The sequence below is a fragment of the Gracilinanus agilis genome, chromosome 3, assembly GCF_016433145.1.
Source record: "Gracilinanus agilis isolate LMUSP501 chromosome 3, AgileGrace, whole genome shotgun sequence".
NCBI classification, from domain to species: domain Eukaryota; kingdom Metazoa; phylum Chordata; class Mammalia; order Didelphimorphia; family Didelphidae; genus Gracilinanus; species Gracilinanus agilis.
This window is the reverse complement of record NC_058132.1, coordinates 67,092,886-67,108,852: the sequence shown is the minus strand read 5'-3', so window position 1 is coordinate 67,108,852 and position 15,967 is coordinate 67,092,886. Positions and strand designations below refer to the sequence as shown.

The following is a 15,967-nucleotide window of genomic DNA, read 5'->3' as shown; positions in this document are numbered from 1 at the left end:
CAACTATATTCCAAAACATCTAGGACCCATGACTTTTGAATCCATGTAGTTTATTTCCTCCACTTAAGTAGACTACCCTCCATTTTCACCTTAGTAGCCAGGCCACACAAAAGAATCACCTCATGACCATGTCTCAGGTAATGAATGAGCTTCTCCAGATTTAACTAGGATGATCTTCAGACAATAAACCCAAAGTCTGTGGCCAGGCCTGTGAGAACTGGTGATTCAATGGCCTAGCCTTTAAGACACCAGAATCACCAGGGGAAAAGGAAAAGAATCTATATATTCAAGAAATATTTATGGCAGCTTTCTTTGTGGTGGCAAAGAACTGGAAAATGAGGAGCTGACTATCAACTGGGGAATGGCAAAACAAGTTATGGTATATGATTGTAATGGAATACTACTATGCTATAAGAATGACAAACAGGATTTCAGAAATACCTGGAAAGACCTACATGAACTGATGCAGAATAAAATGAGCAGAACCAAAAGAATATTATACACAGTGACAACAATATTGTAAGGACAAGTAACTATGAATGACTTAGCTTTTATCAGCAATATGGTGATTCAAGGCAATTCTGAAGGATTTATGATAAAAAATGCTATCCATCTCCAGAGAACTGATAGAGTCTGAATGCAGATCAAAGTATACTATTTTCCATTTTATTTTATGGCTTTTTTTTCTTGGCTTTTATTTTATATGAATCTTCTTTCACAACATGAACAAAACGAATGTTTTTTGTGATCACTACATATAACCTAGATCAAATTGCTTGCCATCTATGGGAGAAGGAAGGGAAGGTTAGGAAGGAGAGAATTTGAATCTCAAAGTTCTGGAAAATGTATGTTAAAAAGTGTTATTATTTGCAAATGGAAAAAAAATATTTTTAAAAAAGAAAAACATGGAAAGATGTCTGAAATAATGAAGAGTAAAACAGGCAGAACCAAGAGAATGTTGCATTACAGTAACAGCAATATTGTTTGAAGAATAATTGTGAACAATTAAACTATTCTGAGTATTATGAATATTCAAATCAACTACAAAGGACCTGTGAAGGGAGATGCCACCCACCTCCAAAGAACTGATAAATAGAAATATACATCATATGGGATATGTGTGTGTGTGTGTGTGTGTGTGTGTGTGTGTGTGTGTGTGTGTGAGAGAGAGAGAGAGAGAGAGAGAGAGAGAGAAATGGTGGCCTTCTCTAGGGTAGGGTGGGGATGGAATGAAAAAGACAGATTGAAACTTAAAATATAACAACAAAAAAGACCAGGATTACTGAAGAAACCAATGTAATTAAGGAGGAAACATGTCTGGAGAAAAAGTTTCATATTAAATATCTCTAATAAAGTTCTGATATTCAAGATATATAAGAAATTATCACAAGTCTATTAAGATTTAGAACTATTCTCAAATAGCTAATTGGTCAAAGAATATGAACAGCACCTTCTCAAAAGAAGAAATGCAAACTCTCAACAACCAAATGAAAGAATGCTCTTAAGCCACTAATAAGAGAAATGCAAATTAAAACAACTCTGAGGTTTTATTTACAACTTTATTTTTTTTTACTGGCAAAGATGATTTTTAAAAACAGCAAGTTGAAAAGGATTTTACAGAAATAAACACACTAATATACTATTAACATTGTTGGTGGGATTGTGAATTACTCATTCTGGAAAACAATTTGGAAGCATGCAAGAAAAGCCATTAAATTGTTTTTGCCTTTTCACTTAGGCAGGCTACTACTGCCTAAGTGAAACCTAAGAAGATCAATGACCCCAAAAAAGAGTTCTTTACAAAACTAAATATTCAGAGCAGTACTTCTTTGTAGTAAAAAAAAAAAAAAAAGATATAAAGTGGAGAATGGCTGAATAAATTGTGGTATATTAATGCCACAGAAATATTATAGCACTACAAAACAACAAATACAAGGAATTAGGAAAGCATGATTTGCATGAGCTTAAATGAACTTACTAGAGATAAATAGAATAAGATCAAGAGGACACTAAAATAACATTAAAACATAAAAACAACACTAAAATGCTTCTGAATTCAAACTCTTGGTCTCAGAAAAAAAAGATGGAAACCTACTTTCCCCTCTTAGTAGCAGAGAGAAGAGAACATGTCTAATAAGGCATATTCAGTCAGATAAAATTGGTTGGTCATTTGAGTTTTTGCTCAAAATTTTCTTTGTGACAAAGGAGTAATCAGCAGGCAAAGGAAAATACTTTATGTATGATTCTAAGTAGGGAAGAGAAAGGAATAAATAAAATTAATTTATTTGGGTGAAGGGTGTGGGACCCAGGGTCATTTCCATGTCCTTATGAGACATTAAGGAATACCCTATTATGAATTCAAAATGAACTTGTGTTCAATCTCATAAGTATTCTGCAAAATTCAATTAAATTAAACATCTATTTAATAATAATAGCTAATATTTATGTTGTGTTTACTATATTGACCATTATGTGAAAGGCACTGTGAGTCCTGGAAAAGTAAAATGGTGGTGGAATCCTGATGTCCTCAATTTTTCTAAGAGCTTTTAGAGTTGCTTATAGAATATATTTGCATTAATGCACATGACCAGCAATTCCTTTTGTTAAAAAAAAAAAAAATTTTAAAAACCTACTAGCCTCTCATTTCTTTAAAAGCTTCTATCTATGTTAAACAATTGGAAATCAATCACCTGATTCAACCTCACAAAAACCTTAGTATCTGTGTCCAAAAATCCTAAAAGAAGCTGGTTTTTGTTTTTTGTTCTTTGCTAATTTAGCTGTTAACAAGTGTCATTTTGTCTACAGGAACAGTAACTGGTTCTAAATGAACACAGGGAAACTATTCCCAACCTTCAATGGAAGGGCGTATGTCCAAGGAGACTAAGAGGGTATCTACAACATACTTCCACCCCCCAAAAAAGGCAATACATTGAAGGAAAGGAAGAGATAGAATCAAGGAGAGAAGAAAAGAACTAAGTCTATGAAGAGAAAATCTATAGGAATATAAAGAGGTTAAAGACAGAAGGGTCCTATACCTACAAATATTCATAGCAGCACTTTTTCGATGGGGAAAAAAAATTGGGTGCCACTTCACTGGAAAATGACTAAAAAAATTGGCAATTGTTCAGTTGTTTCAGTTGTGTCCAACTCTTCATGACCCCATTTGAGATTTTCATTGCAAAGATACTGGAGTGACTTAACATTTTCTTCTCCAGCTCCTTGGAGAGATGAGGAAATTGAGACCAAAAGGTTAAGTGACTTGTCCAGGATCACACATCTAGTATCTGAGGCCAGATTTGAACTCAGGTCTTCTTGACTCCAGGCCTGGCATTCTATGCACCATGCCACTTAGCTGCCCCAAAGAAACTGATAAATGAATGTAGTAGACCATTATTGTCAAATAAGAAATAACTATGAAGAAGTCACAGAATCATGTGATGCAAGGCTTGGAATCACCTCAGCAACCATCCAGTCCAACCCATATAGAGAAAGAACCACACCATCCCAACTGTCTGATATACCATCGCCTCTAGTCTCTCCTTAGAGTCCTTCAAAGAGAATGGGAGCTCACCACCCATTACAGCCAGAGGCTGCCCATTACACTTTTGGATACTGCTAATTGTCAGGAAGTTCTCTGGCCCCTTTCCAACCCAGAATGAAGCACATTTCCTTTGTTTAGACAAAAAGTTGGAGGGACCACAGGAGTGAGATGTTACACATGCTATTAGGTGGTGTCATTTTGTCTACAGGTTTTGCTTTGCTTAACTGTTGTTCTTGGTGGAGGGGCGATATATTGGGAAATGACTAGTATAAAATACAAAAGACACCAAATAAACCTTTAAAAAAAAGTGTCAAATAAAGTTAGAACAAGAAATAAAAAGCCTAATGTGAATGCCATGTTATTATGTTCTTTATCATAAACTGGCATTGCTTAAAATGTTGGGAGGTTTGTTTTTTTTTAAACAATAATAAATGATTATATCATTGTATCTCTGGGGGAAAAAAAGCCAAGAAATATTCAAGTCAGACTCCATGAAGTATATTCTGCCAACAAAGGTTGAAACACTTGAAGAAAATGTCAAAAGAAGCCAGGGAATCTCTTATGAAGTTTTGAGGACAATGTTAAATATCTCTCTTGGTTGATTTGAATGTGATGTTTGTATCCTTATTTTGGGATCCCTAATATGTCCCTCCCTACCATTATTTCTGCACATTTAATTCCTACTCATCCTTTTAAATCCAGTTCAAATCCCACATCCTCTGTGAAATCTTCCCTGATCATCCTAGGGCCAAATGTGTGACATGACAGCCCAAAAAGCTAATGCTAACCCCTTCCACATATACTATCTCATAAAGCTAATTGTCTTTTTATAAATTCCTCTTTTCTCCACTCAAAGAGATCTGAGTTCCACAGGAGTGAGGACCCTGTCTTTGTTACAGCCAGTGTGGTATTGGTAAAATGTTTAAAACAACAACAACAAAAACTGGACATAGGACAAACTTTTAAGTTTAACTTGCATTATTCACTCCATCACTTTTTCTGGAGTCTATACAATCAACAGGACAATAAATCAATCCCCGATTTGTTGTGTTTGCCAATTTCCGAGCTGTAAATACTCAGAATGAAAATTTAACAACCAGCCTTTAGTACAAGCCATTCCAGAACACACTGCCTATAGCACCTGCCACACTGCTTTGCATATGGCAAGCACTTAAATATTTGGTTGCCATTTTCATGAGGGTCTAAAGACCCTTAACAAGAAAGGTGACATCTCTTAAGCCTGCCTGCAATGTTATATATCTGCCTGCCTTCAACATCACTAATGACAAAGGCCAGGATGTCAGAGGAAGGAAGGCACCTCTAATGGGTCAGGGCTAAGAGCACTCCTGTTTTATGATATTCTCTCTCCCTGATCCTTCACAGCTCCCTAGATTTCCAGAGTATCCAAAGTTTTGCTCACTTACCCTTGCTGCACAGGCTGTAACTGCAAGATCACCTGGGTTTTGGTGTCTTCAGGGTTCTCCCCCTGGTTCCCTTCGGTCGGCACCACAACTACATCCCCCACAGGGACACTCACTTCAGCATTGGCCATCTTTCACATGAAGTCGGGAGGCTGAGAACTCTGTAAGGGATGAAGCTCTATCAGCGACAAGCTCTGGTAGGAGAGAAGTCCTGAGAAGCCATGATCCTAGGGATGCAAGCTCAGGGGGAGGCTTTGAACTTGGAACTCGGAGGGACGAATGCTCCATAGGAGCTGAGTGAAGCTATGAGAATAATTTGATTCTCCTCAGAAACTGAGTGGTATGGGGGGATCATGCCCCCCAAGTGTTGTGGGGGAGGGATTTATGTTTGTTCTTATTTATTTTACCTTTGAAGTAAATATTTCTTTGTAGGAAAATCATCTGACTTAAGGGATTAAATGAAACTGAGGAGCTTAGACTCTAAAATTGGAGGAATATAATCTGTAGGGGCTTAAGAGACCTCCTTCTAAGGGTATCAAAGAACCCTGGAGGAAAGGTAAAATGTGAAAAAAATTTTTTAATTTAAAATTTGGTAAAATTCAGCCTTCAGACAGTGGGAACCAGGGCAAACATTAGCCAGGGCAAAGCAAGCATCAAGCAGGAATCCCTAATAGGATAAAGGCTATGGGAAGAAGGAGGTTTAGGTTCTCCTCCTTCCAGCAGCCTTCAGCATTTGTGTGCATACTGTAAATATTTGTCATGTAAACTATGAGTATAGATATTTTCTCCTCCCAAGAGTGAAAGTTCCCTAAGGGAAGAGACCATTTTAATCCATAAATATTTATTAAGTGCTTACTACCTATATGAAAGCACAGTGCTCAATAATCCCTTGTAGAACAGTCTGCACAGAGGGTATGCTCTTCAAAGCCCTGCTTGGGGAAGAGGCAAATGGATGTTGCCATCTGAAACTCCTGAATTTCAGGAAAAGTAACATGTTCAACAGGGCCTATGCAGAGGTCTAGTAAAAGTGCTTCCTACCAACACTGGTAGTGAGTACTATCTACCAGCCCTATCCCTGCTAGCATGAACAAAATATTTTCCGGACTGGATCACATAGGATCCTTACAATAGCCCTGTAAGGTGGTACTATAGGTGCTTGAGGGGGCTCACCCACAGTTTATAAGTGTCAGAGGCAGGTTTGGAATGAAAAGTCTTCCTGACTAAATACAGCTCTCTTTCCCCCACCACCCCAGGCTACATCACTGATCCAACAGTTAAACTGGGCTGGAGCCAGCTCAGACAGGTTCTGGAGATCTGATTGTTAAATTGTCAGTGTGAACATTTGTACCTCCAAGAATTGGCAAACAATACAAGTCAGAGCTTGATTTATTATTTTGTCAAAAGTCATGGTGAATAATTTAATACAGATTTAACTTAAAAGAATGTTGAGAGTATATATTTTTTGGAGATCATAAACCAGCTCCCCACTGCCAAGAGTCCTATTTCTTCTCATGGGATTAAAGGATCATAAATATAGAACTGGTAGGAGTCACCTAATACAACCAATTGGAGAATGAGTTCCAGAAAGATAAGAATCATAGGTTGATAGATTTAGGATAGGAAGGATCACAGGGGTCATTCATTGAAATGCCTTCAGTTTACCGATGAGGAACTTGGTCTTTCTGACTTTGTAGCTCCACCAGCAGAGAGTAGGCACTAAATAAATGTTGTACAGGTGTATTGATTTATGATTCTTCCAATCTGTTATTTCATCTCTGGCATCAATAGCAAAAGTTGTTTTGAAGGACTCTGGGCGTATTCTCAACACTAAGCTCAAAAGGTTAGGAACTTAATAAAACACCTTACCTCCTCCCCTACTTCTACTTTTGCTTAATTCCCTTATAATATTTTATTCACCAAAATGTTAAGTGCCTTCTCTGTGCAAAGCAACTTATTGGAGACACCAAGATGAGAAAATTATCAAGGCTCCTTCCCTCAAGTTTATTATGACCTAGTGGAGAAGTAAAAATGATACGAAGTATAAAAGTTATATAGTCAAAGAAGACTAATGTGCTCCAAGAAAATTTGGGCCAGATAAGATCATTTTAAGATCTTGTGGCAATCAGAGTAAGTTTTCCATATATCACCACCATCTTGGTTGAAGCCCTCATCATCTCTTACCTGGTCAAAGCCTCCTAAATTGGACTCTCTGCCTAGAAATCTCTCCAGTTACCAGTGACGTTTCTAATAAACATATCTAAGCATGCCATTCCTGCTCAAAAACTTCTAGTAGTTCCTGTCAAATACAAACTCCAGTGTGCTATTTAAAGACCCTACAATTGTTCTAGCCTACCTTTCCAGGTTCATTCTGCATTATTCTCTTCATTCTGTTCCTACTTGCAAATCTTTCTCTTTAACATTCCATCTCTCATTTCTTTGCCTTTGTTGCGGCTGACTCCCATGACTGACCATATGAGATTCCCTCTTCTCTTAGAATGCCTAATATCCTTCAAATCTCAATTTAAGTTCTGCCTCTTACACTGGGCCATTCCCAGACTCTCCAACTACCAACTATCTTGTATTTGTTTTTCTATGCATGTTATTTCTTCCAAAATTAAGTCAGTCCTTTGAGGATAAGGGCTTTTTGCCTTTGTAACCACAGAGCATCCAGCCCATCTTGGGTGCTTACTACTTGGGACAGCTAGATAGTGAATTGGATAGAACGCTTGGGTCTGAATTGAAATCAGACCTCAGATACTTTTAACTTGGCAAGTCACTTAATCTTGTCTGCCTCAGTTTCCTCACCAGTCAAATGAAATGAAGAAAGAAATGGCATACCTCTCTAGTATCCTGACCAAGAAAACCCCAAAGACAGAGTCTTGGCAAAGTACTGAACAACAAATCTTCGTTGACTGACTTGAGATAATAGTAGGGCTGGGCCTTGAAAGAAGAAAATAATTTCTACAAGCAAGAAGGGGAGGATGTGTATGTGATCCTGCCAAAGGGAAGGTAGAATGGGTAGGGAAAGGCTGGTATTTAAATTCCTTTGGAGTAGTTTGGAGTATGGTCATCTAGACAGAGAATGGAGAATAGGTTGAAGCCACAAAGTGGTGGGCTTGACACAATTTTTTTATATTTTATCCTGTATATAAGAAAAAAAATGAGAGCCTTTAAGCAGAGAAATGACATGGTTCTTTCACCATAAGATTATTTGGGTAACACTATGGAGGATGGACCTTAGAGGGGAGATATTCATTGGAAGTAGAAAGACCAAGTTAAGAGGCTTGTACATTGGTCCAGAAGAGCATTGATAAGGTCTGAATGAGTCTGATGGTAATAGGAATAAAGAGGAAAAGATGCAAGAACTCTATTGTAAAGCCTGGCAAGCAGCTTTACTGATTTGATGTGGCAGATGAGGGTGAAGGAATCATCAAAGATGACTCCAAGGTTAGAGCCTGGGTGACTGGAAGGACTGTTGTGTCATCTCAGAAATAGAGAAGACTGGAGGAGGGGAAGGTCAGGAAGGAAAGTTGTAGGGTCCAATTTGGGGCATGTTTGATTTGGAGCCCCATAAGTACACACCTAGGGGAAGCTATCTAGCAAAGTAGAAGAAATGCCTAATGTGAGCTAGGAGGGTAGAATGGGTCTGGAGAGAAAGTCTGGGGAGTCATGTAAATAAACAGAAGTGATCAACTGTAGCCAGGGTAGTGAATGTGTTCTAAGGAGAGCTTAAAGAGAAAGAAGAAGACTTAGGCCCAAATACTGGGGAACACCCACATTTAAGAGGTGGGAATAGGAGGAGGATCAATTTGGAAAGCTGACCTAGGAGTGGTTAGACAGGTTTAAGGAGACAATGAGAAAGAAGCAGTATCTTAAAAGCCTTAGGAGGAGAGATTATCTAGGAAGGGGTGGTCAATAATGCTAAATATTTCATGGAGGAAAACTGAAAAAAAGCAATTAAAAGTTCATGCATGGATGACTTGGGAAGAAGTAGTCTCAGTGGAGTGGTAAGGGCTGAAGCCAGACTGCAGGAGCCTGGTTCAAGGAAGTGAAGGCAAGGCTATTTTTTCAAGGGCTTAGCATTGAAGGGGAAATAGCTCATTAGAAGTGGCTTCAATCTTCTCAGTAAAGTCACTTGCTGAGAAAGAAGAGGGTGAGGATGGAGTTGAGGGCCAGATGAGAAAGGTTTGGATTTATCACTGTGGAAAGGGGTAAAATAGTCAGAGATTGACCCATAAAATATATAAACCCTTCTGAAACTTATTTAAATTTTTTCTTGAGTAGTGACCATGAAGCTCTAAAACATAAAAAACTAAATATAACAAATGTAATAAATGTTTTCTTTCTTAATTGATGTATTAGATAATAACAGAAACATTAACCTTGAGGATAGGGGCTGATGTGTGATAACAGACCTGATTAATACTCTTCCCATCTGGAAAGGGACATAATCAGGTTATAAATTCATAAAAGGGTATGTCCAGAGAAAACAGTCTCTTTTACCAGGCCCCAGAATAAGAAAATTCCTTAATTCCAGTGATAAGGGCACCTGTAAAAGTAAAGCAAAACCTCCCTTCCTCCTGGGCAAAGGTGGAGAACTATGGGTGGAACATTCCATATACTGTCAGATTTGAATGCTGTGCTGGCTAGTTTTGCAGGACTGCTTTTCCTTCCCTTCTTTCTTTTTTATTCTCTTACCACCTCAAAATCTATGATCTTATGATGCCTAACTGGGTAGAGGAAGAAGGTGGGGGAGGGGTGTGTGAAGTGGAGGGATATTCAGAAAAGAAGGTCATATGAAAACATAAGATATCAGCAAATTTTTTTTTTTAAGTGTAAAACCAGGAGGCAGCTGGGTAGCTCAGTGGATTGAGAGTCAGGCCTAGAGATGGGAGGTCCTAGGTTCAAATCTGGCCTCAGCCACTTCCCAGCTGTGTGACCCTGGGCAAGTCACTTAACCCCAGTTGCCTACCCTTACCATTCTTCTGCCTTGGAGCATTGCAATACACAGTATTGCTCCAAGACGGAAGGTAAGGGTTTAAAAAAAAAGTGTAAAACACAGCTTGAACAATGTAAATTTGGAAAAAATAAAAGTAACTTAGAAAAGTACTTTGTGAAAGCATTTGGTACCTTTAAAAGGTGGTACTAGTGGAAAACAGATTCCAAAAGGCCTAAGATAATTTTATGGATAATACCAAACCCACAATATACTATTAACTAAAATTACATGTTGAGAGTACCCATATTAACCTTTTGAACATTTATAGTACAGTTAACATAGCTTTAGAGTTGAAGGAAACTTAAGTCATCTAGTCCATCCCTCGCATTTTATAAATGAGAAATGAAAATTACTTGCCCAAGTTAATACTGGTAATAAGTAAAAGAGCTAAAATTCAAAACCAGGTCCAGAGCCTTTAAATTCAGTGTTCTGCATACGGCATTACATGTCCTTCCATAAAACAAAAGTCAATGTGTCCAAGTACTAGGCAGATAGATCAAAGAATCTGACCCAATATGGCAATTCTTATGTTCTCTTAGAGGCAAGTTTGAGAAAGGGGTGCTCCTTTATCACCCAAAGGGCCAGATTCCTGACAAGTAATATGAAACCAGCACTTCTTATTACTCTATCAGCTAAAGGCAAAGTATCTTGTCTTCTGCTGAATGCAAACTGAAGTGTGCTGTTGTTCATGACAACAAAAACTCCTGGGGCAAGATGGGAATGAAGCTCCCCTGAGTATTTTAAGGAAGGGCCTTCAAAAATCCATAATGTCTTGACATCATGGAGAACTCCTTGCTGGCTTAAAAAGAAAATAAGGAAAATCAAAGTGGTAGGAAAGTGTCTTATTCTCAAGACAAAGAATGGTAAAAAAAAGGAGACCCAGATTGTTTAGATAATGGGTAAAAAAACGGGATTTAATTTGTTCAAAATTAAATTCAGGCTTTTATGTTTCTCCTAAAAGTAACAGAAAAACAATGTCTAAACCGGAGGAATATGCTTATTGTGCTCAATGTAGCAAAGCAATCAGGTCTAGAATTTGAAGGATAAGAAAAGTAGTGATTATAAATATATTCTGAAAATATTTAATCTAATCATTTGCTTACTTTTACTTTCTAATAGCTAAGGTAAGGAAAAGTAGTCTATACTCAGCCAATTCTTATTTTAAAGGTATACTTAGGACAACATTCCCTGATTTTTTCCCCATCTTTCTTATTCTTCTCATTAATTCAATGCAGTGATCCTGAGAAAATAAGTTACAAAGAATCACAGTCAGGGTAATAGCAACTTCTTAGGAACAGTAAAGCTTTCTAAATAGCTGCTTGGAAATCACTATTCTAGATTCTAATAAATGAGTGGTCAACAAGAAGCTTGGTAAAGTCATCCCACTATGATTTAAGGGACTACAACTTGAGTTAAAAGTCAGAACTGAGGGCCAAAATAAGCCTGCATGAAACTGAATAACTGAATAAATGGTAGTAAATGAACATAATGAAATACTATTGTGAAGAAAGAAATGACAAATGAGAAATTCAAAGAAATTTACTTGGAAAGTTATATGAACTAATATAAACTGAAATAAGGAGAACAAAAAAAAGCATACAATTATTATATGATAATATAAATAGAAAGACTATTCAGAGGAAGCTGAACTGAATCCTTGAAAAACTAGTTACAGTCCCCCAAAATAACGAAAACACCCCTTCCTCTCAGAGTGGTATGGGATATCAGGGAAGAATGCTGCATCATCAGACATGGTCACAGTTAACCTGGAATTTTTGCTTAATTGTTTTTGTTATAAAGGGATGGTCCAGTTAAGAGGAAGAGAGTAGGGATGGTGGAAATGATCAAATAAAAAAACTTTTTAAAAAGAGAAACTAAATTCCTCAAAAATTGAGGAATATTTAAAATTAATGTCTGTATCACCCTCAAGATCAAGCACAGTACCTGGCCCTTAAGAGCAGGCTAGGGCTGGCTGAAATTTCATCATTTTCCTCAAGGATGAGGAAATTCCTCTATGAAGGCAGCTCAGCACCTTCTAAGCAATTTGTGGTCTTGGAGGGTCCCCTAGGACCTAGAGAGGTTAAATATCACACTTAGTCAGCCAATGAAGGTTAAACTGAATTAAAATTAATTTCTCTTCCTCTCAAGACCTTGGAAGGCCTCCTTTCTTCCCTTCCCAGCTCAGCATAAGCTGGAACATTTTATTCTCATCCTATGCTTCTTCCCTGACTCCCTCAAATGGCATGGGGTCCTTCATCAGTGCCCTGCATGCCTTCCTCCACATACTGGAATGGGAGAGGGGGAATTTCTTTAATAACAATAACTGACATTTACACAGAATTTCTTAAAGAGTCCACCAAGAGCTTAACATACATTTCTTCACCTGAGTCTCAGAACTGGATGAGAGAAGTAGTGCATCTATCACTATCCACATTCTACTGATGAGATCTTCTAAGATCTGGAGAGGTCACAGAGTTAGTGTCTGGCATAGGACCAGACCTTCCTCTCCACTGATATCTTCTCCAACAAGGTTTCTCCTTCCAAACCCCAACCCCACTTTCTCTATCCCCTGGGAGACAGATATACCATCACAGGCCCAATCAATCAATCCACAAACATTTAAGCGTAGTGGTAGTATCCCCAGGGAGATGGGGTTACAAAGAAAAAGTAAAAACAGTCCTTACCTTCAAAGAGCTCATAGTCTAATAAATAACAATTTTAGAACTAAAAAGGACCATAAAGATCACTGATTACATCAAGGGGTTATTAATGTAGGATCCACGGAGAGATTTGACTGGGGAAGTCTATGAATTTGAATGGGGAAAAATAATTCATCTATGAATGTAGGCAACAAACATATTGTGGAGGTCCACGGGTTTATCAAATGGCATAATATTTGTAAAAGCACTTAGCACACCAGCTGTGTGACCCAGGGCAAATCACTTAACCCCCATTGCCTTTAAAAAATAAAAATAAAAAATAATAATAATAAAAAAGCACTTAGCACAGTGCCTGGCCCATAATGGGTGCTTAACAGGTGTTTATTTCTTTCCTTCCTTAACCAGACGGCCAAAAGGGTGCACAAAACAAAAAGGGTTAAGAACTCCTGATCAGTTCCAATCACTTCATTTTACAAATATGTTAGGTGATTTGCCCAAGATCACACAAATAGTAAATGACAGTGTCAGGATTTTAACCCAAGTCCCAACTCCAAATTGGAAAGGTAACCTTTCCAATATTTGGTACTGCCTCTGAGCAAACTAGATTCCTTTTCTAGGGAGGGGAGATTTTTCCATCAAGTGCCTGACATTGGATGAAGGAGGTGGGTATTTCATGAGCAGCTTTGGGCTCATTCACAGATCCATGCCATGGTCCTTCAAAAACTCCCCTTCCATATGTGGCTAAGTGGAAGGGTGGGAAGTTCTATGAGCAGGTTAGTCTCATTCCAGATGTTTAATTAAGAGGTGGTCCTCCACAACATATATGTTATTGGGGGGTAAGGGGTAGAAGGGAGTCCTATCAACAGCCTGGATATATATAAAAGTAAATGTGGTTGGGAGGGGAGTCCTATGAGCGGCCTAGATCCATTCACAGATCTCTGATGTGTGAGATGCCCCCCCCCCAACTCCTCTGCCATATGTCGGTAGGAGATAGGCAGGCAGGGGTTGGGTGGGGAGTGGGTTCCTATGATTATTATGGATTCCTCTAACTTCTGACATAAGGCATGTCTCATTTTCCAGGGTAAAGGAGGTGGCTTCCAACTTTCTGGATACTTTCCTTTTTCTCAGGCTCTTCTACCTCTGCAGCTTTTGACTCTATTATTGCCTATTTCCTATCTGAAGAAAATGCTACATTTTCTCCAGCAGGATACTTCTTCCTCTCTTGGCTTTCCTATTTGTTCAGTCTTTCTCAATCTCCTCTACCAGATCATTTTCTGAGAGCACATCCTAAGGTTCTGTCCTGGCTCCATTTCCCTCTCTCTCAGTTATCTCATAAGTTCAATTATCTCTCTGCAAATGACTCCCAGATCAATAGCTCTAGTCTCTCTCCAGAGCTCTCTCCTGATCACCAAATAACCATCAGACATTTCCTAATGGATGTCCTGCCAGAACCTCAAACTTAAAATAGAACTCAGTATCTTTCCTCCCAAATCTACCCAAGTTCCCAAAGTCCTTATTTCTCCTTAAGGGCACCATCACACAACTTCTCACATGAGGCCTTTCCTAATTCCCCCAGAACTGTTAGTGTCCCTTCTATATTCTCTTGCAAGGACTTGGTCCATCTTCTGTATTTTGACTTTACTGTGTACAATTTCCCAGTTAGAAAGCAAGCTCTGTGAAGGCAGACTGGCTTTTTTTTTAAATCTTCTATATATCTAGGGTACCTGGCACACAGTAAACACTTGATAATTGCTGAGTCAGTCAACAAACATTTGTTGTTTACTTAGGTCCACAGCACTGGGGGAAAAAAGTTCAAATCCTGCATCTGATACATACAGGATTCATGATCCTGAGCAAGTCAGTCAACCTCTCAACTCATACATAAACCACATAAAAGAATCCCCAGGGCCACATATTGATTTATAAAAGTATAAATATTAGTATTACTGTTTTACTGTATTTTTATTTTTTAACTACTTCCCAATTACATTTTAATCCAGTTTGGGTCTGTCTTACACCTCTGCTCCAGGAAAGCCTTTAAAACTTTTAAGTTGAATGAGGAGAAAGTAATGCCTAGCCCAGTTTCCTGTATCAATTAAATCTCTGGAGTCAGCCCTCTCCCTAAGTACCAAGCACAGTACAAATGGTGACTATACAAAAAAATGCAAGACCTTGCCTGCCCTCAAGGAGCTCACGTTCTAATAAGGGAAACAAACACGTAAATAGCTAGAGATAAGTAAAATATTAAAAGGAAGACAACTCTCCAGTGAAAGGCCACTACTGGGAATGGAGGGTAAGGGTCACGCTGGGAAAAGCCTCCCGCTGAAGACAGGATTTAATTTTTATTTTAATGCTTTAAGTAAATAAAACAAAATTTTCATATTAAATTTTAAAATCTGAATGCACTGCTCTGGCATGAGGTTATTTTCGCTTTTCTAAATGTTTTGGTTTCCAGCTCTGACAGAGGAAGGGTCCCTACAGAAGAGGTGCCCGACTGCATCCCTGACTTAAGAGAAGGTCCTCTGGAAACACTCGGCTCCTTCTTAGAATCTAAGATCCTCTAGCAGTCCCCAACTCCCTGGACTACAAAGATGGGGGTAACGGGTCCTTCCAGCAGCCCCCAATTCCCTGTTCTACATAGAAATGGGATGGGATCTTCTAGCACCACTCCTGGCTCCTTCCTCGACCTCTGACAGAGAAGCGATTCCCCAGTAACACCCCTAATTCTTTCCAGCCGTAAATAGGGAGAGGAGGGGTCTTCTAGCACTTGGGGCTCCTCCAGTAACCTCTGACCTTGGAAGCACCACTTATTTTCCATCTACAATGATGGGGGAGGGGCGGTCGGGTAGCACCCCTCCCACCCCGGTCCGTTTCCCCGTGGCTTGGGGCAAAGGACTGAATACTGGCTCTAGCGCCAGCAAGCTGGAGTTCGAATCTTCCCCGAGGCAGAGTTTTGAAGTTCAAAAGAGATCACACGAGGCTCGGGGCTCAGTGCCCAGCACGTAGTAGTTGCTAAATAAACGCCGGTTCCCTCCTAGGCCTCTTTCTGGCTCTGTCGCGTTCACCCTGGGTGACCTTGGACCGGCCCCTACAATGCCCGGACCTCAGTTTACCCCCCCCCCTTGTAAAACGAAGCGTCCGGACGCAATGGGGCCCTGAGGTCCCTGCCACGCACGGAGGCCCTAGGCCCGGGGCTGCTCTGCGCTCGGCCTGCTCGCGGCCTGCCCTGCCCGGGCTCGGGGCGCGCGGGCTCCGCGGGGGCTCGCGCTGGGGGCTGGCGGGGCCGGGCCTCGGCGGGGGCGCGCGAGCCTCGGCAGGCGGGCGGAGGCCAAGAGCGCGCGCGGCC

General features: G+C 39.6%; 1 protein-coding gene across 2 annotated transcripts in view; it reads right to left on the bottom strand.

Moving 5' to 3' along the window:
• GMEB1 (glucocorticoid modulatory element binding protein 1) overlaps positions 1-15,967 on the bottom strand; it is a 43,443-nt gene that overhangs the window by 22,515 nt on the left and 4,961 nt on the right. For both annotated transcript variants that reach the window (XM_044667947.1, XM_044667948.1), the window contains exon 2: positions 4,966-5,123. In XM_044667947.1, coding sequence (XP_044523882.1) covers positions 4,966-5,093 — 128 coding nt within the window. In that variant the 5' untranslated portion in view covers positions 5,094-5,123. The remainder of the gene's footprint in view (positions 1-4,965; positions 5,124-15,967) is intronic.